The sequence below is a fragment of the Manis javanica genome, chromosome 6 (assembly GCF_040802235.1).
Source record: "Manis javanica isolate MJ-LG chromosome 6, MJ_LKY, whole genome shotgun sequence".
Classification (NCBI taxonomy): domain Eukaryota; kingdom Metazoa; phylum Chordata; class Mammalia; order Pholidota; family Manidae; genus Manis; species Manis javanica.
Window position 1 is genome coordinate 55,441,915 of NC_133161.1, and position 27,192 is coordinate 55,469,106.

Genomic DNA, 27,192 nt, shown 5'->3' on the forward strand with positions numbered 1-27,192 from the left:
CCTCTGAGATCAGGAACTAGACAGGGATGCCCACTCTCCCCACTGTTATTTAACATAGTACTGGAGGTCCTAGCCACGGCAATCAGAGAAAACCAAAAAATACAAGGAATCCAGAGTGGTAAAGAAGAAGTTAAACTGTCACTATTTGCAGATGACATGATACTGTTCATAAAAAACCCCAAAGACTCCACCCCAAAATTACTAGAACTGATATCGGAATACAGCAAAGTTGCAGGATACAAAATCAACACACAGAAATCTGTGGCTTTCCTATACACTAACAATGAACCAATAGAAAGAGAAATCAGGAAAACAACTCCATTCACAATTGCATCAAAGAAAATAAAATACCTAGGAATAAACCTAACCAAAGAAGTGAAAGACTTATACTCTGAAAACTACAAGTCACTCTTAAGAGAAATTAAAGGGGACACTAACAGATGGAAACTGATCCCATGCTTGTGGCTAGGAAGAATTAATATCATCAAAATGGCCATCCTGCCCAAAGCAATACACAGATTTGATGCAATCCCTATGAAACTACCAGCAACATTCTTCAATGAACTGGAACAAATAATTCAAAAATTCATATGGAAACACCAAAGACCCCAAATAGCCAAAGCAATCCTGAGAAAGAAGAATAAAGTAGGGGGATCTCACTCCCCAACTTCAAGCTCTACTACAAAGCCATAGTAATCAAGACAATTTGGTACTGGCACAAGAACAGAGTCACAGACCAATGGAACAGACTAGAGAATCCAGACATTAACCCAGACATATATGGTCAATTAATATTTGATAAAGGAGCCATGGACATACAATGGTGAAATGACAGTCTCTTCAACAGATGGTGCTGGCAAAACTGGACAGCTACATGTAGGAGAATCAAACTGGACCATTGTCTAACCCTATACACAAAAGCCAACTCAAAATGGATCAAAGACATGAATGTAAGTCATGGAACCATTAAACTCTTGGAAAAAAACATAGGCAAAAACCTCTTAGGCATAAACATGAGTGACCTCTTCTTGAACATATCTCCCCGGGCAAGGAAAACAACAGCAAAAATGAACAAGTGGGACTATATTAAGCTGAAGAGCTTCTGTACAGCAAAAGATACCATCAATAGAACAAAAAGGAACCCTACAGTATGGGAGAATATATTTGAAAATGATAGATCCGATAAAGGCTTGATGTCCAGAATATATAAAGAGCTCACATGCCTCAACAAACAAAAAACAAATAACCCAATTAAAAACTGGGCAGAGGAACTGAACAGACAGTTCTCCAAAAAAGAAATGCAGATGGCCAACAGACACATGAAATTATCCACATCGCTAATTATCAGAGAAATGCAAATTAAAACTACAATGAGGTATCACCTCACACCAGTAAGGATGGCTGCCATCCAAAAGACAAACAACAACAAATGTTGGCGAGGCTGTGGAGAAAGGGGAACCCTCCTACACTGCTGGTGGGAATGTAAATTAGTTCAACCATTGTGGAAAGCAGTATGGAGGTTCATCAAAATGCTCAAAACAGACCTACCATTTGACCCAGGAATTCCACTCCTAGGAATTTACCCTAAGAACGCAGCAATCAAGTTTGAGAAAGACAGATGCACCCCTATGTTTATCGCAGCACTATTTACAATAGCCAAGAATTGGAAGAAACCTAAATGTCCATCGATAGATGAATGGATAAAGAAGAAGTGGTACATATACACAATGGAATACTACTCAGCCATAAGAAGAGGGCAAATCCTACCATTTGCAGCAACATGGATGGAGCTGGAGGGTATTATGCTCAGTGAAATAAGCCAAGCAGAGAAAGAGAAATACCAAATGATTTCACTCATCTGTGGAGTATAAGAACAAAGGAAAAACTGATGGAATAAGTCAGCAGCGGAATCACAGAACCCAAGAATGGACTAACAGGTACCAAAGGGAAAGGGACTGGGGAGGATGGGTGGGTAGGGAGGGATAAGGGGGAGGAGAAGAAGGGGGGTATTAAGATTAGCATGCATGGTGGGGTGGGAGAAAGGGGAGGGCTGTACAACACAGAGAGGACAAGTAGTGATTCTACAACATTTTGCTATGCTGATGGACAGTGACTGTAAAGGGGGGACCTGGTATAGGGGAGAGCCTAGTAAACATAATATTCTTCATTTAAGTGTAGATTAATGATAACAAAAAAAAAGAAAGAAAGAAAAGGGGGATTACTCCCTGATAGGATAAAACTAACTGTAAATCAACGATTAGTGCATGCTTTAAATATCCTTAATTTTGACCACTTAAAGGGTGTCAGATGATTGGCTATGGAGGTACATTTTTCTGATAATATTCCTTTCTCTTGAAAAAAAAAAAGCAGTTCCTGTGTGGTGACCTCCAATGAGTTCTACACAATGGTATAAAGGGCATATCAAAGTGTGGGCAAAGGGTCTGTTTGTATTTATACAGAAGATAAAAGCCTAATTTGACTACCCAGAAAATGAACTAAGATATGATAAGAAAAAGAACTTCCAACATCAGCACTCTCTGGAAGACTCATACCAGAAGAGGATCATCAAAAAACCCCAACAAAGATCCACGCACTGCTTCAGCTGTAGATGCACTCATCCCACCAGTTCCTGGACTTGCCATGGGAATGAAGAGGGAGATATCCAAGCTGGCCTGTGCATACAGTAAAACAACAAATTTGACTGGATCTACACTGTTGGAACTCAACCAAGAATTAGGAGAAGTGCAAATTGTAGCGCTCCAAAATCTTACAACTACAGACTATCTACTGTTAAAAGAACATATGGGATGTGAACAATCCCCAGGAATGGGTTGTTTTAATTTGTCTGATTTCTCTCAGACTGTTCAAGTTCAGTTGGACAATATCCACCATATCATAGATAAGTTTTCACAAATGCCTAAGGTGCCTAACTGGTTTTCTTGGTTTCACTGGAGATGGCTGGTAATTATAGGTCTGCTTTGGTTATGTAACTGTACTCCTTTTATGTTAATGTGTGTGTGCAATTTAATTAGTAGTTTAAAACCTATACATGCTGAAGTTACTCTACAAGAAGATATTTCAAAGAAATAATCAATCTTCCCATGTTTTCTTCCGCCTGCTACTTCTATAGCTTTTCTTCTTCCTTCCTAATTACAACCCTTAAATAGAATTAGTGCCTCATATCTAATTTACCGAGTATCATAATTCTTCCAAGTGGTCAAGATACCTCAAGACAAATGCTGGGCATAGAAGCCACAGGGCATAAATATGCAAAGAAGTAAAAAGCTAACCTTCTCAAACAATATTGCTTCTCTCTCACTTACCAACTTCATATTTCCCTGTATGGCCCCAGAAGATGACTGGTTAGCCAGTGACGGGTAAGATTCCTCAAGGGAGGAACAACCTAAGACAGGCACAGTCGCAGGGGGGCCATCAGGTGAGAAATTGGGGATCAACAGAGGTAAGGCTTAGAACCTCACCCCCCCTGTTTTGAGAGAAATCTTCTGCATCCGTGGATGTTTTATTGCCCTTGTCTAGCTTGGATTGACACAGTCTACAGGCACACACCTGATCATCTACATTTTCTCTCTTACAACACTAAACTATGTTTTCTACCTTTATCTTGCATCTACCTACCTCTTCAGCATTTTATTAAAAATAATAATAATAGAGAAATGTGGTATCCACATATAAATCAAGTATAAAAATCAAACGAATATTCATATTTGAACTGATTGTTTATAGTTCATAATGCATGATCAAAACTGAAAGTTTCTGTGATGACTGCCCTTGTAATATTCACCATGTAACTTATTCACTATGAAAGAATTTGTTTTCCATGTAAGAACTTGTTCGTTATGCTTCAGAAGATTGGAGACTGACGAAAATTAGGCGTTGGGTGGATTAATGATTGTGCATTGAGCATTGACTCCCCTATACAGAATTTTATGGTTGTGAACAACCATTTGATCAATAAATATGAGAGATGCCCTCTCAAAAAAAAAAAAAAAGTACAGACTTCCAATTGTAAAATAAGTAAGTAACTGGGATGTAATGTATAGCATAAGGAATATAGTCAAAATATTGTAACAACTTTGTATGGTGATAGCTGGTAGCTAGAATTATCATGTATATAAATGTTGAATCACTGTGTTGTACACCTGAAACTAATGTAATACTGTGTGTCAACTACCCTCAATAAAAAGAAAAAAGAAGAGGTGGTACATATAAACAATGGAATACTGTTCATTATAAGAAAGAAACAAATCCTACCATTTGCAACAACATGGATGAAGCTAGAGGGAATTATGCTCAGTGAAATGTCAGGCAGAGAAAGATAAGTACCAAATGATTTCCCTCATTTGTGGAATATAACAATAAAGCAAAACTGAAGGAACAAAATAGTGGCAGACTCACAGACTCCAGGAAGGGACTAGTGGTTACCAAAGGAAGGCGTGGGGGAGGATGGATGGGACGGGAGGGAGAAGTGGACTGTGGGGTGTCGTGATTGGTGCACATGGTGTGTGTGGAGTCATGGGAAAGACAGTGCAGCTCAGAGAAGACAAATAGGCACTCTGTGGTATCTTACTACACTGATGGACAGTGACTGCAATAGGATATGGGGGGGGGACTTGATAATAAGGATGAATGCAATAACCACATTGTTTTTCTTGTGAAACCTTCATAATAGTGTATATCAATGATACCTTAATAAAAAAAAGAATAAAAAAAAGGAAAAGATGTCATAGATAAACAAGAAGTGATAGACCATCAGTTCAGAAACTTCTAAAAAATGTACTGGAAGAAAGAAAACAATCCCAGAATGGAGATTTCAGATACCAAGATAAATGATGAATAAGGAGAATGGCAAATATGTGGGCAAGTAGAATGACATACTGATGGTTTAAAACAGTATAATAATATCTCATTAGTGATATTATTTTTTAAAAAGATAAAGCTAAAGTACTGAACCATAATAGCACACAAGTTAGGATAAGATAATTGCCTTTAAAATATTCTAAAGTTCTTCTTTTTTTAGTAAGGAGAACAAAGAGAGTGATTCACTTTAGGATCTATTAAACAGATTAAATTTTAAAAGGTAGCTACTAAAATAGAATTATGTGTGTATTTAAAAAAAAACCAGAGGTAACACTCAGTGAGAAAAAACTTTCCATTGAAAACAAATAAGGACTAAATGAAGGAAAGAGTACACACAAAATAGTAGGGCAAAGAGAAAAAAACAACATGTGATGATAGAAACACGTTTGTGTATACTGCCAGTCATAAGTAGAATGAACTGAATTCCCCAATTAAAATATATAGTCAAAGTAGAAAACAAAATCCAACCATGAGCTATTTATAGGGGATAGATTGCTCTACCATAGAGAAAGTTTAAGAGAAAAGGGATAGTAAATGACGAATGAAGCAAATGCCAGGAGAAAAAAAGCTAACAATGCTATATTAATATCATACAAATATAACTGAGGACAAAAAACTTTGAGATAATTATGAAATATTAACAAAAGGTTTAAGCAGATATAACATATTGATTTCTCTATACCTAATAAAAGAGATTCATTATAACATGATGTTTTATACCCACAAGACTGGGAAACATTTAAAAATCTGAAAATGCCAACAATAGACAAAAGTGATTCCTCCATTACTGCCTTCTTTTCAGTTAAATAGCTATTCTCTATGGTACCAATTTAATTTCCTTGTCATTTCATGTATCTTTTGAGTTATTTTATTACCAGTTGCCCAGTGGATTATAATTAGCATCTTAACTTCTAACAATCTAGTTTAGACAAGATCCAAATTTCAATAGTATCCCAAAGCTTTTATTTGGGATTGTTTTGCTATTTTATAGCTCCATTCCTAATGCCCTTCTTTGTGCTGTTATTGTCATACAGTTTACATCTTTATAGACCATGTGCCTATCAACACTGATTTATGCTTATTGTTTTAGGCAGTTGTGCTTTAAATCTCAGAGGAGAAAAACAGAAACAGAAAATACTGTTACATTATCATTTTTATGCATTTATGTGGTTACTTTTTCTGGTGCTCTTTATTTCATGTAGATTCATATGTTGCTTTGAATGTCTCATAATTTTATGTTAAAAACTGGGCATTAAAATTAAAAATCAATATAACATGGCAACTTTGGAAATCAGATTTTCATCCTTCCCCAGGATTTGTTACTGTTTTGTTTATTGACTTTGCTGCACTAATTCTGTAAAATCTATTCTATGCTGAGCATAGCACTGAAGTCTGTGCTTGGTTAATTTAGCAGTCAGTTAATGATTGGACAGAAATTTCCTTAAATGCCTAGAATCAACAGTCCCCAGCCTTTCTCAAGCACCTGTGTGTGTGTGTATGTATGCGTGTGTGTGTGTGTGTGTGTGTATCTGTGCTGGATATACTTTCAGTACTCAGCCAGGCAGCTGACAACTACACCTTGGCTTTCACTTGGTCTGAGCGGAGCCTCAGTCAGCTTGAAATGAGATCTTAGAGCCTCCTCAGGTCTTTCCTGGGTGTGAACACAGCCATATCATGCATGTGGCTTTGTGGGTTCTTAGGAATCTGATGGGACTTTTCACAGCCCTTGCACACTTCATTCCCAGTTTTTTCTTTGAAGTTTTTTGTTAGTCTATTATTTTCTCCTCTGTTGACCATGAAGTTAATCAATTGCCTTTAATTTTTTCTCAACAAATGCTTCTGGGAAAGGGCTGCTGTTAGGTGAGATCCAAGTCAGGTCAAATAAAGACAGCCTTGCAAGTGGATCTTGTAGTGCAGCACCACACATGCCAAATAATGACAATTCTCTGGGAATGAGGCTTTGAAGAAGCTCCAATCCCACCTGCCCCCTCTGGAGACTGCCAAGTCACCGGTGTTCACTGAGAACACAGGCTGTTATTTGTTAATGCTACTGCGGAGCTATGGAGGATAAGATGAGAATAGGGAGAATTAAAACACCACAAAGCTCACTGTTCTTACCAAGTTTCAGCTGGTTTTGTTTTGAATACATGCTTCCTGAGTTGTTGCAAGATTTTGGTTGGTTTCCAGAGTTTCTAAAAAATTAATCCTGATAAATTTTGCCAGTTCGTCACTTATTTTATGAAGAAAATAATTTTCAGAGGTTTAAACTAACCATTTTTGCTGATGTCATTGTGGCCAAGTGACTTTGGAATTCTATTTGAAGCACTTACTAAAATTTCCTATGTTTCTAGCCTAGGAGCTTGCCATTTTACTCTTAGTTTTGCCATAGTGAAACAGCAGGCATGTCCATGAGTGTTCATAGCAGCACTGTTCAAAAGAACAAAAACCTGGAAACAACCAAAATGTTCAAAAGAAGAATTAATAAACAAATTAAGATACAAGGGAATATTTTACAGCAATGAAAAGGAATGGATCACAACTATATAAATCTATACGGATAAATCCTCACAACATGATTTTAAGTTGCAGGAAAGAAATCTGAGGACTGATACATCTGATAAGATTCCATGTGTATAAAGGCAAAAACATATCATTAAAACTATTAAAGAAAGGACAAGGAAGAATTTAAAAAACAACAGATAATGATTACTTCTGGATCAAAACGATAGGGTTAAGTGCTGAGAGAACTTGAATAGTGTTAGCAAAGAACTGTTTCCTAAGTTAGATGAAGGGTTCACAGGTATTTATTTATTATGTTTTTGAAAGTTATTAATGTAACTTGTTATCTTGTATGTATTAAATGTTTCATAGCAAAGAAAAGGGAGGATCTAGACCATTTGAAAGAGATCACTTTAACCTTTTTTCTTATATATTTATGCTACCTCTATAAGAAATTCCTTAGAATGTAGTTAAAGGAGAATACAGGATTGTGAGATTTACAGGCTTTGCCATTTATTAAACTTAGTTCAGGATCTTAAAATTACTTGGTATCTCTGAGCTGATATCCTATTGGCTATACTTACTTGAAGGGCCACTGTGAGATGAATGGTGAATTATATGTAAAATGATCAGCCTATAGTAGGAACTCAGTGTAGAGCAGGTATTATTACCAACATGACATGACATCACAATTTCCATTCAAATTTTAAAGAAAACCATTTATTGTTCAGATAATCAGGTGGGATTTTTTTGACAAAAATTTTCAGACAGCTAAAGCAAGTTTTACTTTTTTATGACAACATTATAGCACTGTCAAAATTGCACTAAAATGAATCCTCATATTAAAGGTTAGTGAGTATTGAACCATTTTTTCCAGTGTTACTGAGGTATAATTCAAATATTGTATACATTTAAGGTACACAACATGTTTTGTGCCATTATTTGAATCAATGATTTAACCATTTATAACTTGAAAAAATGTTCATCTTTCTAGAGATCTTTCTATTTCTAGACCTACTTTATTAACTGTCCCATAAAACAAAACCATTTTGAAAGAACTCTTCTTCCAATTATAGTTTCTAATACATTAAACATTTCACCATTTTCAGAATATCTGTATTTCTTAGTACGAGAATCTGAGAAATAGCCAATTTGGGCATCTGAAGATTTTTGAGAAATTTCCTCTTGCATAGTTTTGTTTTTAAATATATCTGGTGAAAAACCTGGAAAACTTGAAAGTCTCCATAATTTCCACAGAATTCCATTTAGCATATCTATTCAGCACCAGATACATGCCAATTACCTTTGCAGTTTACTGCACACTGTCTATTTAAGCATCAACATGTGACCACTCCCTACACCTGACTCATTCTTCTAATGCGTTCAGCCCATCAGTACACCTAGGTAAAGAATGGACAGAACCTGTGGAACATTACGGCAGTGGTCATGATCAAGTTCAGCATAAAACAAAAATCCAAGTAATCAAATTTGTCTTTGGCATAGTCCTTTTTTGTGCAAATTTCTTATTTTGTAGGTACCCATCCTCTGAGTTCAGTGACCTCCCTCAAGCTGTCTCCCACCTCTCAGTTCAGCATTCCATCCAGGCCTACCCTCTTTGAAATAAAGCTCTTTACTCCTCTATTTTCCAAACAAAATGAGTATAGTCACACAAAATGCTATATTATAATATGCCACTGTTGTTTCATTAAGTGATTGATTTACTGGGAGAATGCAGTACAACACATGAGAACTAAATGTAGATGCAAAGAAAACAAAAACCAAAAGACTAAAGTTTTCTCTTTTTACATCTCTCATCAGAGGGTAACTTACCACCGTCCTCAAACAGACTTTCCAACTTCCTTCCCCTATCTGAATGAACTGATTCTATGATTATTAATGGTCCTGGTCAGCAGCTGTACCAGCCCTACCATATTGGATTCTGGGACAAGTAAACACCGAGTAACATTTTTGGTTATCTAGAGGTTCCTAAACATAGCACTTTACCTCAGTTCTTCCCTGGGACCACAAGTTATTTGTGACTGCTGCCTTTCCTACATGGCATTCCCATAGGCCTCCCCAGATTATTAGCAAACAAGGGGTTCAGTCTTTTCATCTGTCAGAACTGTTACCTCTATTATGGTCCTCCTGCCTCTCTTGGACTTTTACTTTGATCTTAACAATCAGAAGGATAAACCAGCTGCAAAATCTGGAATACACACTAAGGTAAATTGAAATTAGTTTTGGAATATCTACTATTCGGTATATCACAGTATTTATGATTGAGAATCAGATACACTTTTCATTTGCAAATAGCCCAGAATGCCAGCACTGAACACAACCTTCAACATTATTGGTTCTACCCTGCTGATTTTGCAGAGTAAGAAACTAAGGCTCAGCGAAGTTAAGTGAGTTGCCACAAATGACACAGCCTTTGAGTGCAGAGTCTATACCAAGACTTTTTGATTCTTAGGCTGACTTTTCCTCTATCTTGTCTTTTCTTCTTTAACTACCTGCTGATTTTTTCAATCAAGGGGAGAAAAAGCATTTGTATGAATCCTGGTTCTTAACATAAATAGTCAATGTTAGTACAGCTGGTGGTCAGCATGTCCATACTATATGTTATTGACACTTTGTAATTGATTATTTAAATGACTACCTCCTAAAAAATAGAACTAGGTTTTGTTCAACACTCTTCATACATACATTTGGCAATTCTGCACTCTGTGAGATTAATAATGATGATAATTTTGAGTGTAATATGTGGGCATTCTCCTTGATAAGGATTCTGAATTAATTAAACTTCTATAGAAACAAAACAATGAGAAATTGTGAATGCTAAAATAATCATTTTTTTAGTTGTTGTTATTAAGTGGGTCTGTGCCAGCATCATCTTTTAAAAATCATAATATTGTGGTCTGGCTATTGTCTATCATTTAAATTCCTTGAAAATAAGACCCTCAAATATTATTCTTTGAAAATGTCAATTTATTTCAGTGCTAGAAGCGACATACTTAAACAGAAATAATTATTCCTGAAGTGTTACTGATAGACAGCCAAACTCTCCATAAGGTTGATTCCTTTCTTCTCTTCAATAGCTCATTGCCAAAGATAAAGACTGAGTAGTAAGCACCATACTAATGGCCCCATAAATCCCAAGAGATGAGCAATTACCATCCTGATACTGATCATGTCAACAACATACAAGGCTTATATATATATATCTTTAATATATATGTATATACATATATATTTAATATGCATTTATTTTAATACAGTCTACTTTACCAAAATTATATTTCAAGTAGGTTCTTTTTAAAGTGTTATGGCAGAGACTTCTGGGACAGTGTATTGTACAATGAACATTCCTCCCCTGTATTTTTAATCACAAGTGGAACAGTCAGGTGTGACTGAATTAGATATAAAGAAAAATAGTCCTAATTAGATTCTACTTTAGATTAACAAAGCTCACCATGCCTATGCTGTTTAGCCCTATAATTGTTAAAAATACCAAATCAATCACCACCCAGATTTCATTATGAAGTGTGTGAACTAGTGTATTAAAAAGCCATGTTAGCACCAAAAAAGTTTATTGGGGCAACTGCATTCAAGACGCACATGGCATACCTTTAAATAGCACTGTAAAAATACCAAATAAAATGTCAACGTCTGTCAGGTCTCTGGCTTTTATAAATTGTTTAGACTAGGAAAAGCTGGGGTTTGGACATTGTTCTTTTTCATGATGTAGAAAAGAAGAGACCGTAAAAAGAAAAGAACAATAAAGCATAGCCCATTTTTGAAGTTCTTTCATGAAAAAACATACTCTGGATCATTACCCCTCTAATCAACAATTTCCTTCTTCCTCCCAATCCTTCCCGTCTGGTATTTACCTTTCTCCCCCGCCCCACACCTCTCTCTGGGTGGTATTCTGAGCTTATACATAGCACTCAGTAATCATATTTTTTAAATTGCTTCAAAAGAGAATCCCAGGAGGGCATGATAGATATGTATATACTGGGTATTTTTAATCTGGATCATAGCTTTACTCACCATTTTTATGTTTTTAAAAACACCAGCGAGCCCTGACCACAGAGTTTTCCCAAGGGGAGAGAGGCCCTGTGAACAGGATCAGCTGCTACCTACCTACAGACTAGTTATTATCACACCTTAGTGGCCATCTCCCTGCCCTCTTCCCTCCACCCCTTTCCTTTTATTACCACACCATATTCCCCACAATTCCCCAACAACAACATCTCTGTTTCATTTTCTTCTCTGGATTTCCCACACTTAATGCAACCCAGACCTCACCTTCAGCTCTCCAGAGGCCACTTTGGAAGCCAGCTCGATGACACAGCCCACAGCCATGCGTGCAGCACCGGACGAGTGCAGCTCGTTCCAAACGGTGTCACTGTCCACCTGAGCAAACAGTCGGCAGGGTCCACAGAAAGAGAGAGGGTGGAAGAGAAGGGGAAGGGATAGATGAAAGAGGGAGAATGGGGGAGGGGAGTTGAGAAGAGGGGAAGGGAGAGAGAAGGCAAATTTGTAAGGGCTGGCAGGGTAACAGCCTATGTACAATAACATTAGTTTCCGTCTCGGCCAGCTGAAAAGGCCTCTGGACACGGCTTTGCTTATACTCTTTCTCTACACTGACTTCTCCAATGGAAACACATTCCTGCCATGCCTCACTGCCATTCCCTGTTTAGATTTCTCATTACAAACAGCATTACATAGGCCGGATCTGGCGTAGTTACAGGCCTCCTAGAAATCAGGCCCCCAAAGTAGACAGAGGAAAAGCTAAGAGCACTTAGCTATACATAAAAATTGGATTTGCAAGTGCTACAGAGGGAAAATTCAAATACCTTTCTGGCTGCAGGTTTACAGAGAGCCAAAGACAATTAGGAGGCAGGCAGCAGCAGCAGTCAGCGAGGAGGAAGTAGCAACTACAGTCCAGGCTCTCCAGCTCAAGCGGAAGAGTGTGCGGCTCTCGCACTTAAAACACTCACAACGTTCAATCGCAAGGAGCAATCTGATTTTCAAAGTAGAAGCTTAAATTTCTAATACTTAGTGGAGTTTGGCAGCAAACTGGTATTAGCAAAATTGGATAAGCCTTTTAAAATACATGGTTGCTTCTACACTAGAGAACACTATTACGAAAACAAGCATGAACGAGTATTTTCAATTTATCTTTATAAAATGCTGTATGCTCTTTTTTATGCATGCAATAAGAGAACACATAACAAAGACAATAAAAGGGCAATAGAAGTGGTTTGTAATTATACATATTACACATTTTTATGTACAAAATATTTAATATAAAAATCACAGTGTTGAATGGTATGTTTCCAATTTTAGGAAATATTTACATTCACTTGGAGCATTAGGAAATGCAACAAGAAATTTGTGACCTTGCAAATATCAAGACTTTTCAAATGAAAATGAAAATACCAAAGAATGAAAATCCCAAACAATATAATTTTAAAAAGAAAGAATTAAAGAAGTTTAATGGCATGGAACAAACACAATAAATAACAACACAAATTTATAATGCACTGAGTGGTTTCTTAGGCATTTTCAGCGCATTTCCTCAAAGATCATTAACAACTTAATTCTGTCATGAACAGAATAAATAATATAGGAAAACAAATAGTGCATAACTACAAAATCAAGATACTCTCAACAACAGCATAGTAGTGAAAAGAGAAGTTTCTGGAATCAAACTGTCTGAGTGAAATTGTGGCTTTGCCACTAAAACTTGAATGACATTGGGCAATTCATTAAAGTCTCTGTGCCTTGGTTCCCTTACCTGTGACATGGCAACTCCTTAAAGTACTATCTCCATATGATTTTGGTGAGGATTAAATGTTAGCTACTATAATTTGGGCTATTATTATACCCATTTTGTAATGCCTGGCATTTATGAGTCTAATAAGTACACTGTGGCTTAGAGAGACTACTCAGCTGGTCCAATGTCCATTACACAGACCTCTGACCTGGACAGGACATTTCTTTATACACTCTTGAAATAAACTTTGCTTTCTAAGAACATTCTGCCAGTATCACAGTCAATATCATCGTGTCAATGCTACTTGCTAAGAAGTGAAGGAGTCATCAAATGGACACAGTGCCCACTAAGTTGAAAGTTTAATTTTTTACTGACCCAATATCAGTGTAGGTAGTACTCTGAACTTCATGTAACCATATCCTTGAGGAACATGGTTTCTTATGGTTAAAAAATAAAACCCAACATTATATTGTGTTACATAGCTTTCAGCCAATGCTTAACCATTACACAGCTACACGTGCTACAGAAAGTCTTCATTAATCAAGCAAAAATTACTGGTAAAGCAAAATTGCTGGGAAGGCAAATTAATAAATCCTAGAAGACTTAATGGTCACTCAAAACCACATGTAATTCCAAACTCCCTTTTTACTTGACTTTGAGATAACACTGTAAGATTTCTTTTTCTTTTTTTAAAAGAAAATTTCTTCCCCCAAAGCTATAAATACTACATTTTATTAGAAAAATACTCCAACAGCTGAGAGCAGTATCTTTTTAACCATAATAAGAAGGAGAATTAAATAGCCACAAATAACTTTGTCTGACATCCACCTTTCTGGCCACATCTTTCTATCTTCCTGAAAATATTCTTGTAGAGATAATACCCTATATCTATGCCATCAATTTTGATGTATAAACCCCTACTAATAAACATATTTATCTTTTAAATTCAGATAACATTTGATGGGTACTTAGTCTGTACTGGTTATTAATTCAGGGAGTGTTGGGCCCAAGGATGCTCAGTGGATATTTGAGATTTTGACCACATCCAAAGTGTAGGATTATATCTAAACAGGTTCTCTTTAACAACCTGCAGGATTTATCATCCATTTACTTACTTATAGTTAAACATAAAAAACGTTTATTGAAATACCATTTCAACCTATGTTTTATATATATTCGGTCTATAAATGATAATAATGGTCAAGTTTTATAAATACAATCTATTCATAAATGGATAATTGTATTTAATTCTGAATTTATGAACAGGTTTGTCTTAGTCAGTGCCAGTTCCCATAATGTAATACCACAGACTGGCTGGCTTAAACAACAGAATTTCATTTCTCACAGTTCTGGAGGCTAGGAAGTTCAAGGTCAAGGTGCCAGCCTATTCAGTTTCTGATTGAAATTCTGGTGCAGTTTTCATCTTGGCTTGCAGACAGTTACCTATTCACTATGTCTTCACATGGCTTTTCTTCTGTGAGTATACATGGAGAAGACAGATCTCTCTCAGGCTCTTATAAGGCCACCAGTCCTATCAAATTAGGACCCCACCATTATGACTTCATTTAACCCTAATTATTCTTATAAAACTTACCAAATTCAATCACATCAGGGATTAGGACTTCAACATACGAATTTTGGAGGGACACCATTCGGTCCAGCAGGTTATATCTGAAACGCTTGTCCATAAGTGAATTAATAGGCATATTTTCCCAAGACATTGTGTTCCAAATGGTGTTTCAGGACCAGCTGCTACCACAATCAGCTACCAAAAGCTATCCACAAGTATTTGCCATGTTATAGTTTAATAAGAGCTCTAGTGGTAAGAAAGGATGCATGGCATGAACTCTCCCTACTATAATCCCTGTCACAACTCCCAAATCCACTTCCTGCCATTTTCAGTGGCAAAAAAAGTATTTTCCCTTCTTGTATGTGGCTCTTGTTGGTTAGAGAGATTGCCAAAAACCTTTCCTTATGTTAGTGATAGGGTAAAGAAGGTCACCTTTGTATATGAGCTTTGATTTCAGGTGCTGCAAGACTTATTGACAGTGGAAAAAACTCTATGTGAGAAAGGATGGTTGACTCCAAAATTAATAGAGTTTTTTGGTATGAAATGGGATACTGAAAGGCTGGAAAGGAAGGGAAAAGAGTAAGAAAGATTGACTCAGATATACATAAAGGGATTCAGGAGCTGATATGGTAATAAAATAATGGTGGAAGTAAAGACCAGAGGGCTTAGAATTGTAAGAAGACAGGTGCTCTAGTATTTGGTAGCTGAAGTTAAAGAAATTAGGAGAGTGGGACAGAGTTGGCTCTGGATATGGAAAATAATGTAAATTGTTTAGATTAGGCCAAGAAAGGAAAGGAGAAAGAAATGGCAGTGGAGCAGAAAGAAATCCTGTTAACTGCACTAGCTGGGTACTTAGATCTTGCTAGCATTGTTTAGATATGCAAATTCTTAAAAATAAAATTAATACAATTTGAAAAAAATCGATGCGATTTTTATCTCTTTTTCTTGCCATGCACCACATTTACTTATCTTCTGTCTGATGAGTGTATGTGTGTGTGTGTGTGTGTGTGTGTGTACACATAAGGATGCACATATGAACACATGCATTAGGCGGCCGTGGTACATGAGATGAAAGGGAGATTAAGATTGATATAAAAGAAATGTAAAGAAATTCACATTTGACACAGGAGTTTGCATGGCTACACATAAAAATTGGGATATTGTGGTTAAAGAGGATTTTTTCCAAATTCCTTTACATATCAAGAATTTAACCTGATGGTCCTATAGTCCTATATTAGTGATAGCATCAGGGCAATGCTATAGGCTTGCTGAGCTAGGCTATAAATGGCAGTTGATGTGAAGAAGAAAAGCCAAAAGCCACCTCCTCTAGTCTTGAGAGACTGGAGAAAAGCAAACCAAAGAGGTGCAACAGAAGAAGGGAAAGTAGAGGGTGATAAGTGTGCAAATCCCAGAAAGATGAAAATATGTTAGGTAAATTGACACAATAATAAACAAGTCTTTGCTCTTATTTACACTTGGGAATTCTGAAGTCCACATCTGCACTAAACTGTGGGCACCACACAAAAACCTCTATGGAGTAGTGTAAACAGTAAAGGGAAGGTCAGACTGAAGCATTCCTTAGATGCTCAGATCCTCTATGGTGCAGTGAAAGCCCCAGGTTCCCACAGTTCTCCAAGCACATGCTATGGGAGAGCCTCTGAAGTAGAGTGGCCAGGGCTGGGGTCAGGTGGAGTTCACCTGGAAGCTCAGGGGGCTCCGGCACTGGAATGCTGTGGCTGGAGCCTGGGACTCCCACCAGGCTTCATCCTGCAGTGAAATCGGGACTCAGGATAAAGGCAGCTCCTATCTCAGCTGCAAATACTGGAGGACAGGAACAATGAGGTGGCCCAGGAGGTTGCCATGGAAACCTGGATATCCGGAGTACAGCATGAGTACCCAAGGACCCCATCAGCTCTCTACCCTCCTTCAGATGCCCAAATAATGTCTTGGGAGAGGAAGTTGAAAGACTGAGCAATTACCTAAAAAGACTATGTCCAAGAGTAAGTTGGTCTTGAAGAGATAGAATTTTAAAACTGAAAGGAGACTATTCAAACACGAAGAGACTGCTGAATTATTAATTGTGGAGAAGATCAGTGTAACTAGGAAAAAACAGAAAAAGCATACATCACACATGAATGAGCATGGGTGGTTTTTTCAAAGTCAGGAATTTACTCTGACGGATGACACGGAGAAAAGTCTAGCCAGGATCCTTAGCAGAAGTACCCCAGGATATGCTGCATATACAACTAGTGGTGTATAATTGTATTATAGAATGAATCTGACAATATACACCTTCCAGCACCCTCAGAATTCATCTGTAATGTTTTCCAAGCTTTCCAGAAAACAGTATGCCTTCAACGTTCAAATACTTCTGACAATGCATCTAATGTACAAAACATGAAGGCATTTTTAGTTGTCTGCTGAATAACTGTCCATAGAGGCCTTATTTTATTGCCAGAATTAAAATCTATTAATCTGGAAATAGTCTCCCAAAAGTTCATCTCACTTTATAACTATGTAGGAGGGTCTAGACCTAACCTGCATCCAAAACTGTGGTGCAGAAATTTAGGTGAGGCTCTCCCCAAAAAAGTATGTGTGTGAGGAACCAAGCAAATGTGATGAGATAGGGCCAAAATATGCTCTAGGGCAGAATTACACAAACTTGGCCCTTCAAGAAGATTTAGCCACCAGAGGACAAGCTACAGCTCTGAAGACAGTACAGAGTCTGGCCCTGAGATCTTCCTAGTCTGTATCCCCAGGGACTCACATCTATTTAGTAGAGTAGAAAAGGATGGAGAGATAGAAGGCTATAAGTAAAAACTGAAACAGGTGATACATTTTTAATTCTGTAAAAAATATAAGATTGAAGTATAACATTTTGGTATCAGTTTAAAAATTAAAATGTAAAGAGGGAGAGAAGCAAATTCTTCACTTCGTTAAGGACCTCAGAGAATCCAGAATAAGTAGCAATGTGAAAGCCTCAGAATAATCAGCAGAGGCCAGCAGGACTCATAGATTTTAGAAAAAGAAAAGAAAAGAAAAGAACAAGAGATGGGAGAAAAAATTCCAGCCAATCAGAAGCATGCAGCAATTAGTCATATTAGTCATTACCTGAGCTTTCTATAATAATTAGAAAAATGCTCTCTCTATGGAGACATTGAGGAACTGTAATAGGAAGAAGAGTAGGGGCCCAAAAAGCACTAAACATCTTTTCATAAAAATTTAGCCACTAAACAATACTATCCACATCTAAAAGAACTTCATGTTGTACTCTCTCTTACTAGCAGTGAAAGGGAATAAGGGATAAAAAGGAGCACTGCTGAGTCAAACAAGACTTATGAAATATGAATGGTAGAAACATGGTTCATTCACTCAGAGTCACAGCAGAATGCAGTTCAGGAAATATATAGAGAAAGTAATAGAAAACTAATATGAACATTTCAGGTTTTCAGTTGTATAATATATTCTCCTTTATAAATAGTAATGAATGAATGAATATTATGTATCCCCCATTATAAATAATAATGACAATAATAATAATGGTTATCATCTCATAGAGTACTTATTTTCAGTTTCAGGCCCCAGGCAAAGCTCTCTGCTTATATTAACTCATACAATTCTTACAACCACCACTGATATAGATGCTATTATTAAGCAGTTTTGTACATGATATTTAGGGAGGTTAGTCAGCTTGTTAATAAGTGAAGGGGGAATGAGAACCCCCAAAAAAGACAATATGAGTTATTAATCCATACTGATTTTTATGCTAGCAAAATCAAAAACTAAAAACTGAATAAATAGTAAAATTATTTTTAAAAAATTCTAATCATATTTGTATAATCAAAGATTTTCCTAATAAAATAAATCAGCTAAGACCTACATGGATGTTTTATCTTTAAATTATTGAAAATCTACCATGTAAAAGTGCTAAGATATTTAAAATATTTGGATGCCACAAATTGTATCCGAAAGAGTTTGACTTTTCCTGAGTGTGTAATTTATTTGCCATTATTCTAAAGTGGTGGTTCCCAGTGGGGGTGGTTTTGTCCCCAAGGGTCATTTGAGAATTTTGGGGAGACATTTTTGGTTGTCAAGACTAGGGGGCAGCTACACTGGCTTCTGTTGGGTAGAAGAATGTAGCTCAACATCTTACAGTGCAGTAGGACGGTACAACCCAGAATTACCTGGCCCCAAATGTCAAAAATACCAATGTTGAAAACTCCTGACCTAGAAACATTGAGAATCACCTTAATAACAAGGCTACCTTCTTCATACTGGCTGCTAGAAATCTGCAAGTCCTATTTGTGGTCTTTCTCTAGTAAAAATATTAGCTACTACAGCACATGTTTTATATGCTGATCTCGTTCCTGGCTCGTTATATTTTCAATTTTGAACAATTACCATATCTACTTCAAATACACACACACACAGATACACACACACACACATGCATACAGAGTTCATGTTTGTTTGTTTCCAAATCCTTCATGGAATATGGCAAGAATAAAAGGACCATATAGAGAAAGAATGGAGAAGCAAAACGAGAAAGCACAGAGAGATCCCAGAGAGTATGTGGTAAAGACGAGTTACAATAGGGAGGAAAATGCTACTTTTCTAAAGTTGTGCTTCGTTTCTTGCTTTTTATTTGGAACACAACCAAGGATAATTTTTATCAACAGTTTTATTTTCCTGAATTTCTACAAATAATTCTGTTTCCTGAATAAAATCAACATTAATACACACTTCTTTTAAGGATTGTTCTGCCTTTTTCCTTGTTTTAAGTTTCACAAATGTTCATGACAGAGCCAGGAAAAACCTTTAAAGCTCTTGCCATTCTTTTGCTCCAACCCCAACTTATCTCTCCGTAATACATCAAAGAAAGGGCTGCAATTTCTTTTAATGATTTCAAAAAAGAAATAATTATGTAACATCAGTGGCAAAATAAAAGATCAAGGACTTCATGTGATTATTGGCATCCACACCAAAAATAAAAAGGAAATAAATTCTACCTATTAAATCTAGCTCTTGCGAAATGGTTGTTCATGAAAATGTTGGGTTTCTCCCTGCACCCATGGCAGGCCTGCTATTTGGAGAGACCATGATTCATTTTGTTGAGCAGTAATGTGGAAGTGCCATTTTAGAATACACCTACCCTTCTTAATGGTCCCTTCCTTTGAAACAGATTCTGAGCTTCTGAGAGCTGGGCATAGTGTTCAAAACCCATTGTTTTCACAGTTTCTTTATTCCACTATGAATTAGGAGCATGAATTAAGATGACCAAAGGTACATAATAAGGATTCTGTTAAGAAAAAAAGATGCTTCCTGAGTGTACCATACTCTCTGCTTATTCAGAAACCTCTGCATTTCTGCAAACATTTTGAGTAAACAGATAATAGCTTTTAGTTTTGTTTGTTTGTTTACTCTGAGAATGAGTACATATAAATGGATAGCAAAGTAAAAGTGCAATACATAGCACACAAAATAATCAGAGTTCTGACTTAACTGTCCACAAACATATCTGTCAGTGCATAATATACATTGGTACTATAATTTATGCCCCCAAAATAGCAATGACAGCACTCTTCTCCTTAAATACTTCCTCAGATGTGCAAGTATAATTTAATGTTAACTAGAGTGTAAAGAATTTTCTTGGTGTTAACGAAATAGATGAACAACATAAGTAAAGTATATGAACAGGAATAAGTACAAAAAAAAGAGCCCAGAGAGATTCACATATAGAGGTGGTACCGATTTAGACTAAAACAGCAGCCACATGTTCAAATGACTTCAGAGGTCAGACTGGTAATATAGATATAATGTACTGTAAGGTAAATGAAGTGGGTCCCTACATACAATTTTTCTATCATAAACACTGAAAATTCACTTTTAAAAAAGTCCCCAGCCAGGCTAAAAGAAACCTAACTGTAGGCCGAGTATGGTTACTTGGCTGCCAATATATATATAATAACTTTTACCACCCAGAGTGACTGATATCTACACAGAGTTTAAAAATTCTGAAGCAGAAAATGGGAAAAAAAAGTATCTCAGTGGAAATAGATGGATTGGTTTCTTGTGCAATGATCACAACCTAATCTTAAGGTGGGGCACTTGGAGAGTGTAACTACTCTTAACTCTTACGGGGTGTATTTATAAAGGAATCTAGTCTCTACCTGAGGATAAGACTAGAGTAAAGAAGCCTAGGACAACATTTCAAGCAAATGTTAGAAATAGTCACAGCACTATAAAGACTTTTATTATACTACTAAAATGTGTTATTTGAGAAAACATAGTGGTGAAAATTATAATTAATTCAGCAATAATTTTTAAATTTGAAACATATTAATTGCAGCAACACCTACACGCATTTAAAAATCCATCCTCATACTTTTGACACATAATATCTACTCAGTTCATCGACAGTGTTGGGTGTGCACATTAATTCATAAGCCTCTTATAATTAATAACTCCATAGCTCACCAACTTGTGAAAACAAAGTAAGAATAACTAGCCTACATTTACTCTGCTATTTAGGGTATAGAAAGCTGCAAAGAATGATGTACCCACCCTAATAAGAAAAATGCTAAATGCAAGTTAATTGGGGGATAGAATTTGGGAGCTGAGGTCACAAAGAAATCACTGAACTGTCAAACACAAGTATAACTGGATTCTTGGAAGGAGGATAAAGAGAAAGAAAATGAAGAAGAAATATTGAAGAGATAATAGCTGAGAGTTTCTAAAAAATAATAAAACCATAGGTCCAAAAAACTCAAAGCATAACTAGAAAACAAACACAAAAACATCAGTTACATAAACAAGAAAACCATACCTTTACACATCATAGTCAAATGTCAAAAACTCAACAAAAAATCCTGAAAGCAGCCAAAGACATACATTACATAAAAATGAGCAAAGACAGTAATTACAGCAGATTTGTTAGCAAGAACTACTCAAGCTGAAAGACAATGGAATGGAATTTTCAAAGTTTTCAAAGAAAAAAATGTCATCCCAAAATTCTATACTAGTGAAAACATCTTTTTTACAAAATCTTTAAAAGATAAAGACATTTCAGAAAAATAATGGCTGAAAAATTGTATTGCTATCAGACCCAAGTAACTGAGTAACAAAAAATTATAAAGGAAGTCATTCAGGAAAAAACAGTGCAATACAAGCAGAAACTTCTACTGATACAAAGAACAAGAATGCTGAAAATTCTAATGATGAAGACACGTTTAAAAGAGACTTTTTTCTTATTTTCATTCCCTTAAAAAAGATAATTGACTATCTATAACAAAAATCATAATAATTTGTTGTGGGATTTATCGCACATGTAAAAATCAAATGTACAACAGCCAAAGAGGAGTATAAATAAACTGCTAGAAAATTCTTACATTACACATGAAGCGTTGCAATATTACTTGAAAGCAAACTACAATAAGCATTAGTAAGTGTAACTGCTAGAGAAACTACTAAAAAAGTAAAGAGGTACAAGTAATAAGTCAATAGTACAAACAGAATTTCTTTTAAAATATTTGATCCAAATGAAAGCAGAAAAAGAAAAAAGAACCTCCCCAACCCCACAAGAAAAGAAAAAAAAGTCCAGATGGCAAAAATATAAAACTAAGATGGTATATTTAAATTTAATCATATCAGAATCTCTGTTCCAGAACACAGATACTCAGAGTGTGGCCCAAGGAACCACGATAGTTCAGTGTTCCCAGTCCACAATAAGGTAATACAAGCAAGCATTTACAAACTTTTATAGCAAATTCTTTAGAATAATTTTGTATCTGTTGAATCTAATAAAAAATAAGTGAGTTTTTAATACTTTTTTGAATCTCATTTTTAGTAATTCTTCTTCTATGCATTTTACAAAAGTATTACTCTGTGACAGATGGTACATAAAACATAAGCCAACAGAATATTGTCCTTCACCACATGAGAAGCATTAATTTCATAGAGAAAGGACATTCTATTCAAATTACACGAAGAAAGCTACTTGGTCAAGAGAGATATAAAGAAAAGATGAAGTTAGAAGTCCAATTAGAAATGAGTATGAGGAATTTTATTAATAAATTAGCCCTATCATGAAACTTTGTACCAAGAGAGAATGACTCCCAGTAATCTAAGTATCACATCAACAGTTTGTACCAACAAGCTTCAATAACCACAGGATTTAAACAATTAGTCAGGCTTTTGAATAAGCTTTTTAAAACTTAAAGTTATCATTGATATACAATATTATGAAGGTTTCACGTGAACAACATTTGAATATGCTTTTTAATAGAAATTCCAAGGAGCCAATCTTCTGGGTTGGTAGCTTTGTCAAGAGTATCATCAATATTTAGTACAATGACACTCTTAATTTATTCTGTTGACTTCAGAGTGAGAGATCTTGAAAACCACACTTTAACTTGCAAGCTGTGCAAACTTGAGCAAGTGCATTAACTACTCTATACCTGAAGGAAAAATGGAAATGATACCACTTTCCTCATAGGAAGTGCATTAAATTAAGCAATGAATATAAAGTCTTTAACATAGAATGATACAATGGTGTAAGTAGTAAGCTCTCAGTAAATGTTAACTAAGAAAGAAATGTCTCAGAGTTTTGGCCTTAACATTACTTTCTATTCTGCAGCACTTCAAAAACAAAATCATCTGTGATAATGCTGGAAGCCAGAAACTACCTCTAATCAGAAAGTTACATTTTTTTTTTAGCTACATATGGATCTCGTTCAACTGGAGTTTCCTGAATGAACGTGGGCCTTTTCCAAGCACATCCAGCATAGCTCAATCATTGGCACCCAAAACAAAGCTAATGCTCTGAAAAGCAGCACATGACAGAAATTAAGCTACCTGTACTGAAAGTGGATGTGAAAGTACTTAAAAGGGAAGAATGACTTAAAAGAAAAGGAATTTAGGCGCAGTCTCTTTTGTATAATCTAAACACAACTTGATGGTTCTTTTCGGAAGTATTTACAGAATTAAATATAATACTATTGTATCCATGAACAGAACAGGTTTCATATGCACTATGATGGTTAATGTGGTGCAAGATTCTTCCTCAGATGCCTTGAATATTTTAACCTGAAAGTTGGGAATCAAAACTCTCAGCCAACTAATACTAAGCAGGTTAGTAAGCTCTTGCTGCTATGCTATGCTGCTGCAGGCCACAGAGCATTTCTGAATAATTGAGTTTAAGCTTAAATAATGATCAGATGCCCCTAGAAACCTCCTGTGAGACACCAGGCTCAACAAAGAAACAGAGGTTTTTCATAAAATACTGATTCTGTGCCATTTTAGAATATTATATAAAATTTAAACTGTAAAAGAAATGAATTATCTTTAACTTTCAGATTGTGTCAGGTAAAGTGTATTTTTTAAATGAATTTTCTATTGTGAACCAGCTAATTCTGCATACAGCATCTTGATTTGGCAACTTAGAATTAATATTTTTTTAAATCACTGGAATCATTTTAGCTTGATTTAATTTCTAAAATAATTTTAGTTTGTTTACATAGCTTATTCTGTTTTAAGCTTTATACAGTATGTATAATGGTATTGGCAAGCCAAATTTCTTACTTGTTTGTTTTGGGAAATAGAATAATTACCCTTTTCCACTTAAGAGGCATTTGAAAAGTTCAATATTTTTCTGTCCTCAAGCCTCTATTCTTAAGGCTGGAGTTGAAGATTCCAGTAGATATTTTCTTTCTGGGCAGAGTGATAGTGGGAGAGGAGTAGGAAAGATTCAGAGAGAGTAAAGCCTAATTTATTAATAGATTCAATGGAAGAAGTAGTAGTAAACTTAAATTTATTACCAAAAGTACAAAATAAATATCTTTGGTCACCATCTAAAGAAAGATGCAAGGGGTTGACCCAGGCACCAGACAAGTGCTGGATACTGTTAAACATTTTACAAACATTACCTAATTTATTCCCCATGGTAGCCTAATAAATATACAGCTGACCCTTGAACAACATGGAAGCTAGGGACACTGACTCTCTGTAAAGTCAAAAATCTACTTTTAACTTTTGACTCCCCGAAAACTAAATTACTAATAGCCTACTGTTGACCAGAAGCCTTACCAATAATATAAAACAGTTGACTAGCACATTATTGTATATGTAACATATATTATATACTGTATTCTTACAACAAACCAGAGGAAATATTTTTTCAAATTGCCACAAATCTCCAATTTTCCAATACATTTATTGAAAAATATCTGCATATAAAGTGGACCCACACCATTTCAAACTGTATTACCAGTGACTTTTACAAAAGAGGAAACAGTTTTGGAGAGGTTAAGTAACTTGAGCAAAGTTACATAGTTGGTAAGGCACAGAGCCAGGATTTCAAAGTCAACCCTAGACATGGATATTGTTATGGACTCCACTGTAGTTGCCCAAAATTCAAATGTTGAAGCCCTAACCCCCAGTGCAGCCATGTTTGCAGAGAGGGCCTTTGAAGAGATAATTAAGTTTAACTGGCTAAGGGTAGGATCCTAAACCTGTGGTAGTTGTCCTTATGAGAAAAGGGGGATGCAAATGTACAGGAAAAATGGCCCTGTGAGGACACAGAGAGAAGGTGGCCATGTGCAAGCCAAGGAGAGAGGCCTCAGGTGATACCAGTCCTGCTTGTACCTTGGACTTCTAATCTCCAGAACCAAGAAAACAAATGTTTTTTAAATTTTTAAACAGCACAAAGTTGACCATGTCTTCACTGCTGTCAGAGATAGGATAGAGACACATACTTTCTATCAGTGTCTCAAGAAGAAGGGGGAAATAATTACTTAAAATTGTAAGGTAAAATTGAGCCAAAATGACCAGGCAAGGAGGCTACAAAGGAGCCAAAAGTTTAATAGGGCACAATCCCGAGCCATGTTAGCCGGTCTGATTAGTCACAGGCTGGAGAAGTCGTGCTCAGCAGGGCAGGCAGTGAGTTTTTAAAGATGGTAGGGGGAGGCAGAGCTTAGATTTACAGCGGCGCAAGGATTGACTAGCCTAAGGCACCTTTTTCAGGTTGGGAGGGGGCAGCAGCCAGGGACTTTGGCACGTCAGTGTATGATGTGCTCACCCCTCCCTCCGGTGCCTCCAGCCTTACATTACAGCCTTTTGTTATAATGGGCACCGACTCAATCTGACTACTTCTGGCTGAGGAGGGGCGGCGCAGGTAGGGTTGAGGCTGGTGGGAGGCCAGAGAAGGCTTGGAGGGAAGGGGTGAGTACTGATGTATCCACATGGTCTTGTGCACTTCTGTCCGACCTCTCCATCGGTGGCCGGAGGTTCTAGCAGACAAGTTGTCTTCATCTCTCTGGACAGATATATCTAGCATGATCACCTAGGCTTTGCCCTGTCTAGTACTGTTGTCTAGACGATGAGAGACAGACTGAGGTTTGTTCATAGCAGGCAGCCTGGACAAAAGAATGGGAAGACGAGCATTGGGCAGGACAAGGGGGTATCTTTCTTAGGAGTGAGAAGGTAGGTAGGTAGGTAGGTGTCCGGGGGAACTTGAGATAAGAGAGTATAAGGGTTAGGTATGACCTGGTGAAGAGGGACTACAGCTTCGTTGATTATCTGCAGGTCTTGAACAAGCTGGTAGGCCCCCGATGGCTTCTTAACTGGAAGGATTGGAGTGTTACAGGGAGAATTAGTTGGTACCAGAAGCCTTTGAGAAAGACGATGGTTAATGATAGATTAGATGCTCTTGCGATGAGCGTGGGAAATAGGAAATTGGGGTCTAGAAGGAGAGGAGGATGGGTCCTTGAGGCGGATGAGGACTGGAGCATGATGGCTCGATACTACAGGAGTAGAAGTGTTTCAGACTATCGGGTTAATACCGGTCGACGGTACAGGAGGGTCTGTGGAGGCCTCAGGGCTACAACTTCTATTGGCTAAGACAATGAGTGAGCTCAGTTGGGGATGACTAAGAGGCAGGGAGATAGAGGCACCAAGCTTGGAGAGGAGATCTCTCCCTAACAAAGGGATGGGACAGGACGGGATGACTAGAAATGAGTGGGTAAGAGATGGCTCTCAAAAGTTTAGGCTACTGGACCTGTCTCTAGAGGCTTAGAGGGGGTTCCCGTGACACCCACGACCGAGACCTGGGAAGGATGTAAATGCCCGTGAAAGGAAGGTAAAACAGAGTAGGCAGCCTCCGTGTTATCAGTTTTTATTAGTAGAAGTGTTTGGTATTAGATTCTTTTCTTTTCTCTCTGAATTACTTTGCAATATAAGCTAGTTACACTACATTCCAAATATAGGATGACTGTGACACTTAGAAAGCAATCAGTTATAAAACTTCATGGGGTACTTGGGGTGTTGTTTAGGAATGAACACCTTGTTTTTATGTAGCTGCTGGTAAGCAACAATTTGTTGTTTAAGCTACCAGTCTGTGATATTTTATAGCTGCCTGAGTAAACTGACACAAATATGAACTTAAAAACTATTTGTTTGTTCAATAAAAACT

The 27,192-nt window shown here is 36.7% G+C and overlaps 1 protein-coding gene across 3 annotated transcripts in view; it reads right to left on the reverse strand.

Moving 5' to 3' along the window:
* HDAC9 (histone deacetylase 9) overlaps positions 1-27,192 on the reverse strand; it is a 938,800-nt gene that overhangs the window by 231,652 nt on the left and 679,956 nt on the right. For all 3 annotated transcript variants that reach the window (XM_073238726.1, XM_073238727.1, XM_073238728.1), the window contains exon 20: positions 11,683-11,790. In XM_073238726.1, the coding sequence (XP_073094827.1) occupies positions 11,683-11,790 (108 nt within the window). The remainder of the gene's footprint in view (positions 1-11,682; positions 11,791-27,192) is intronic.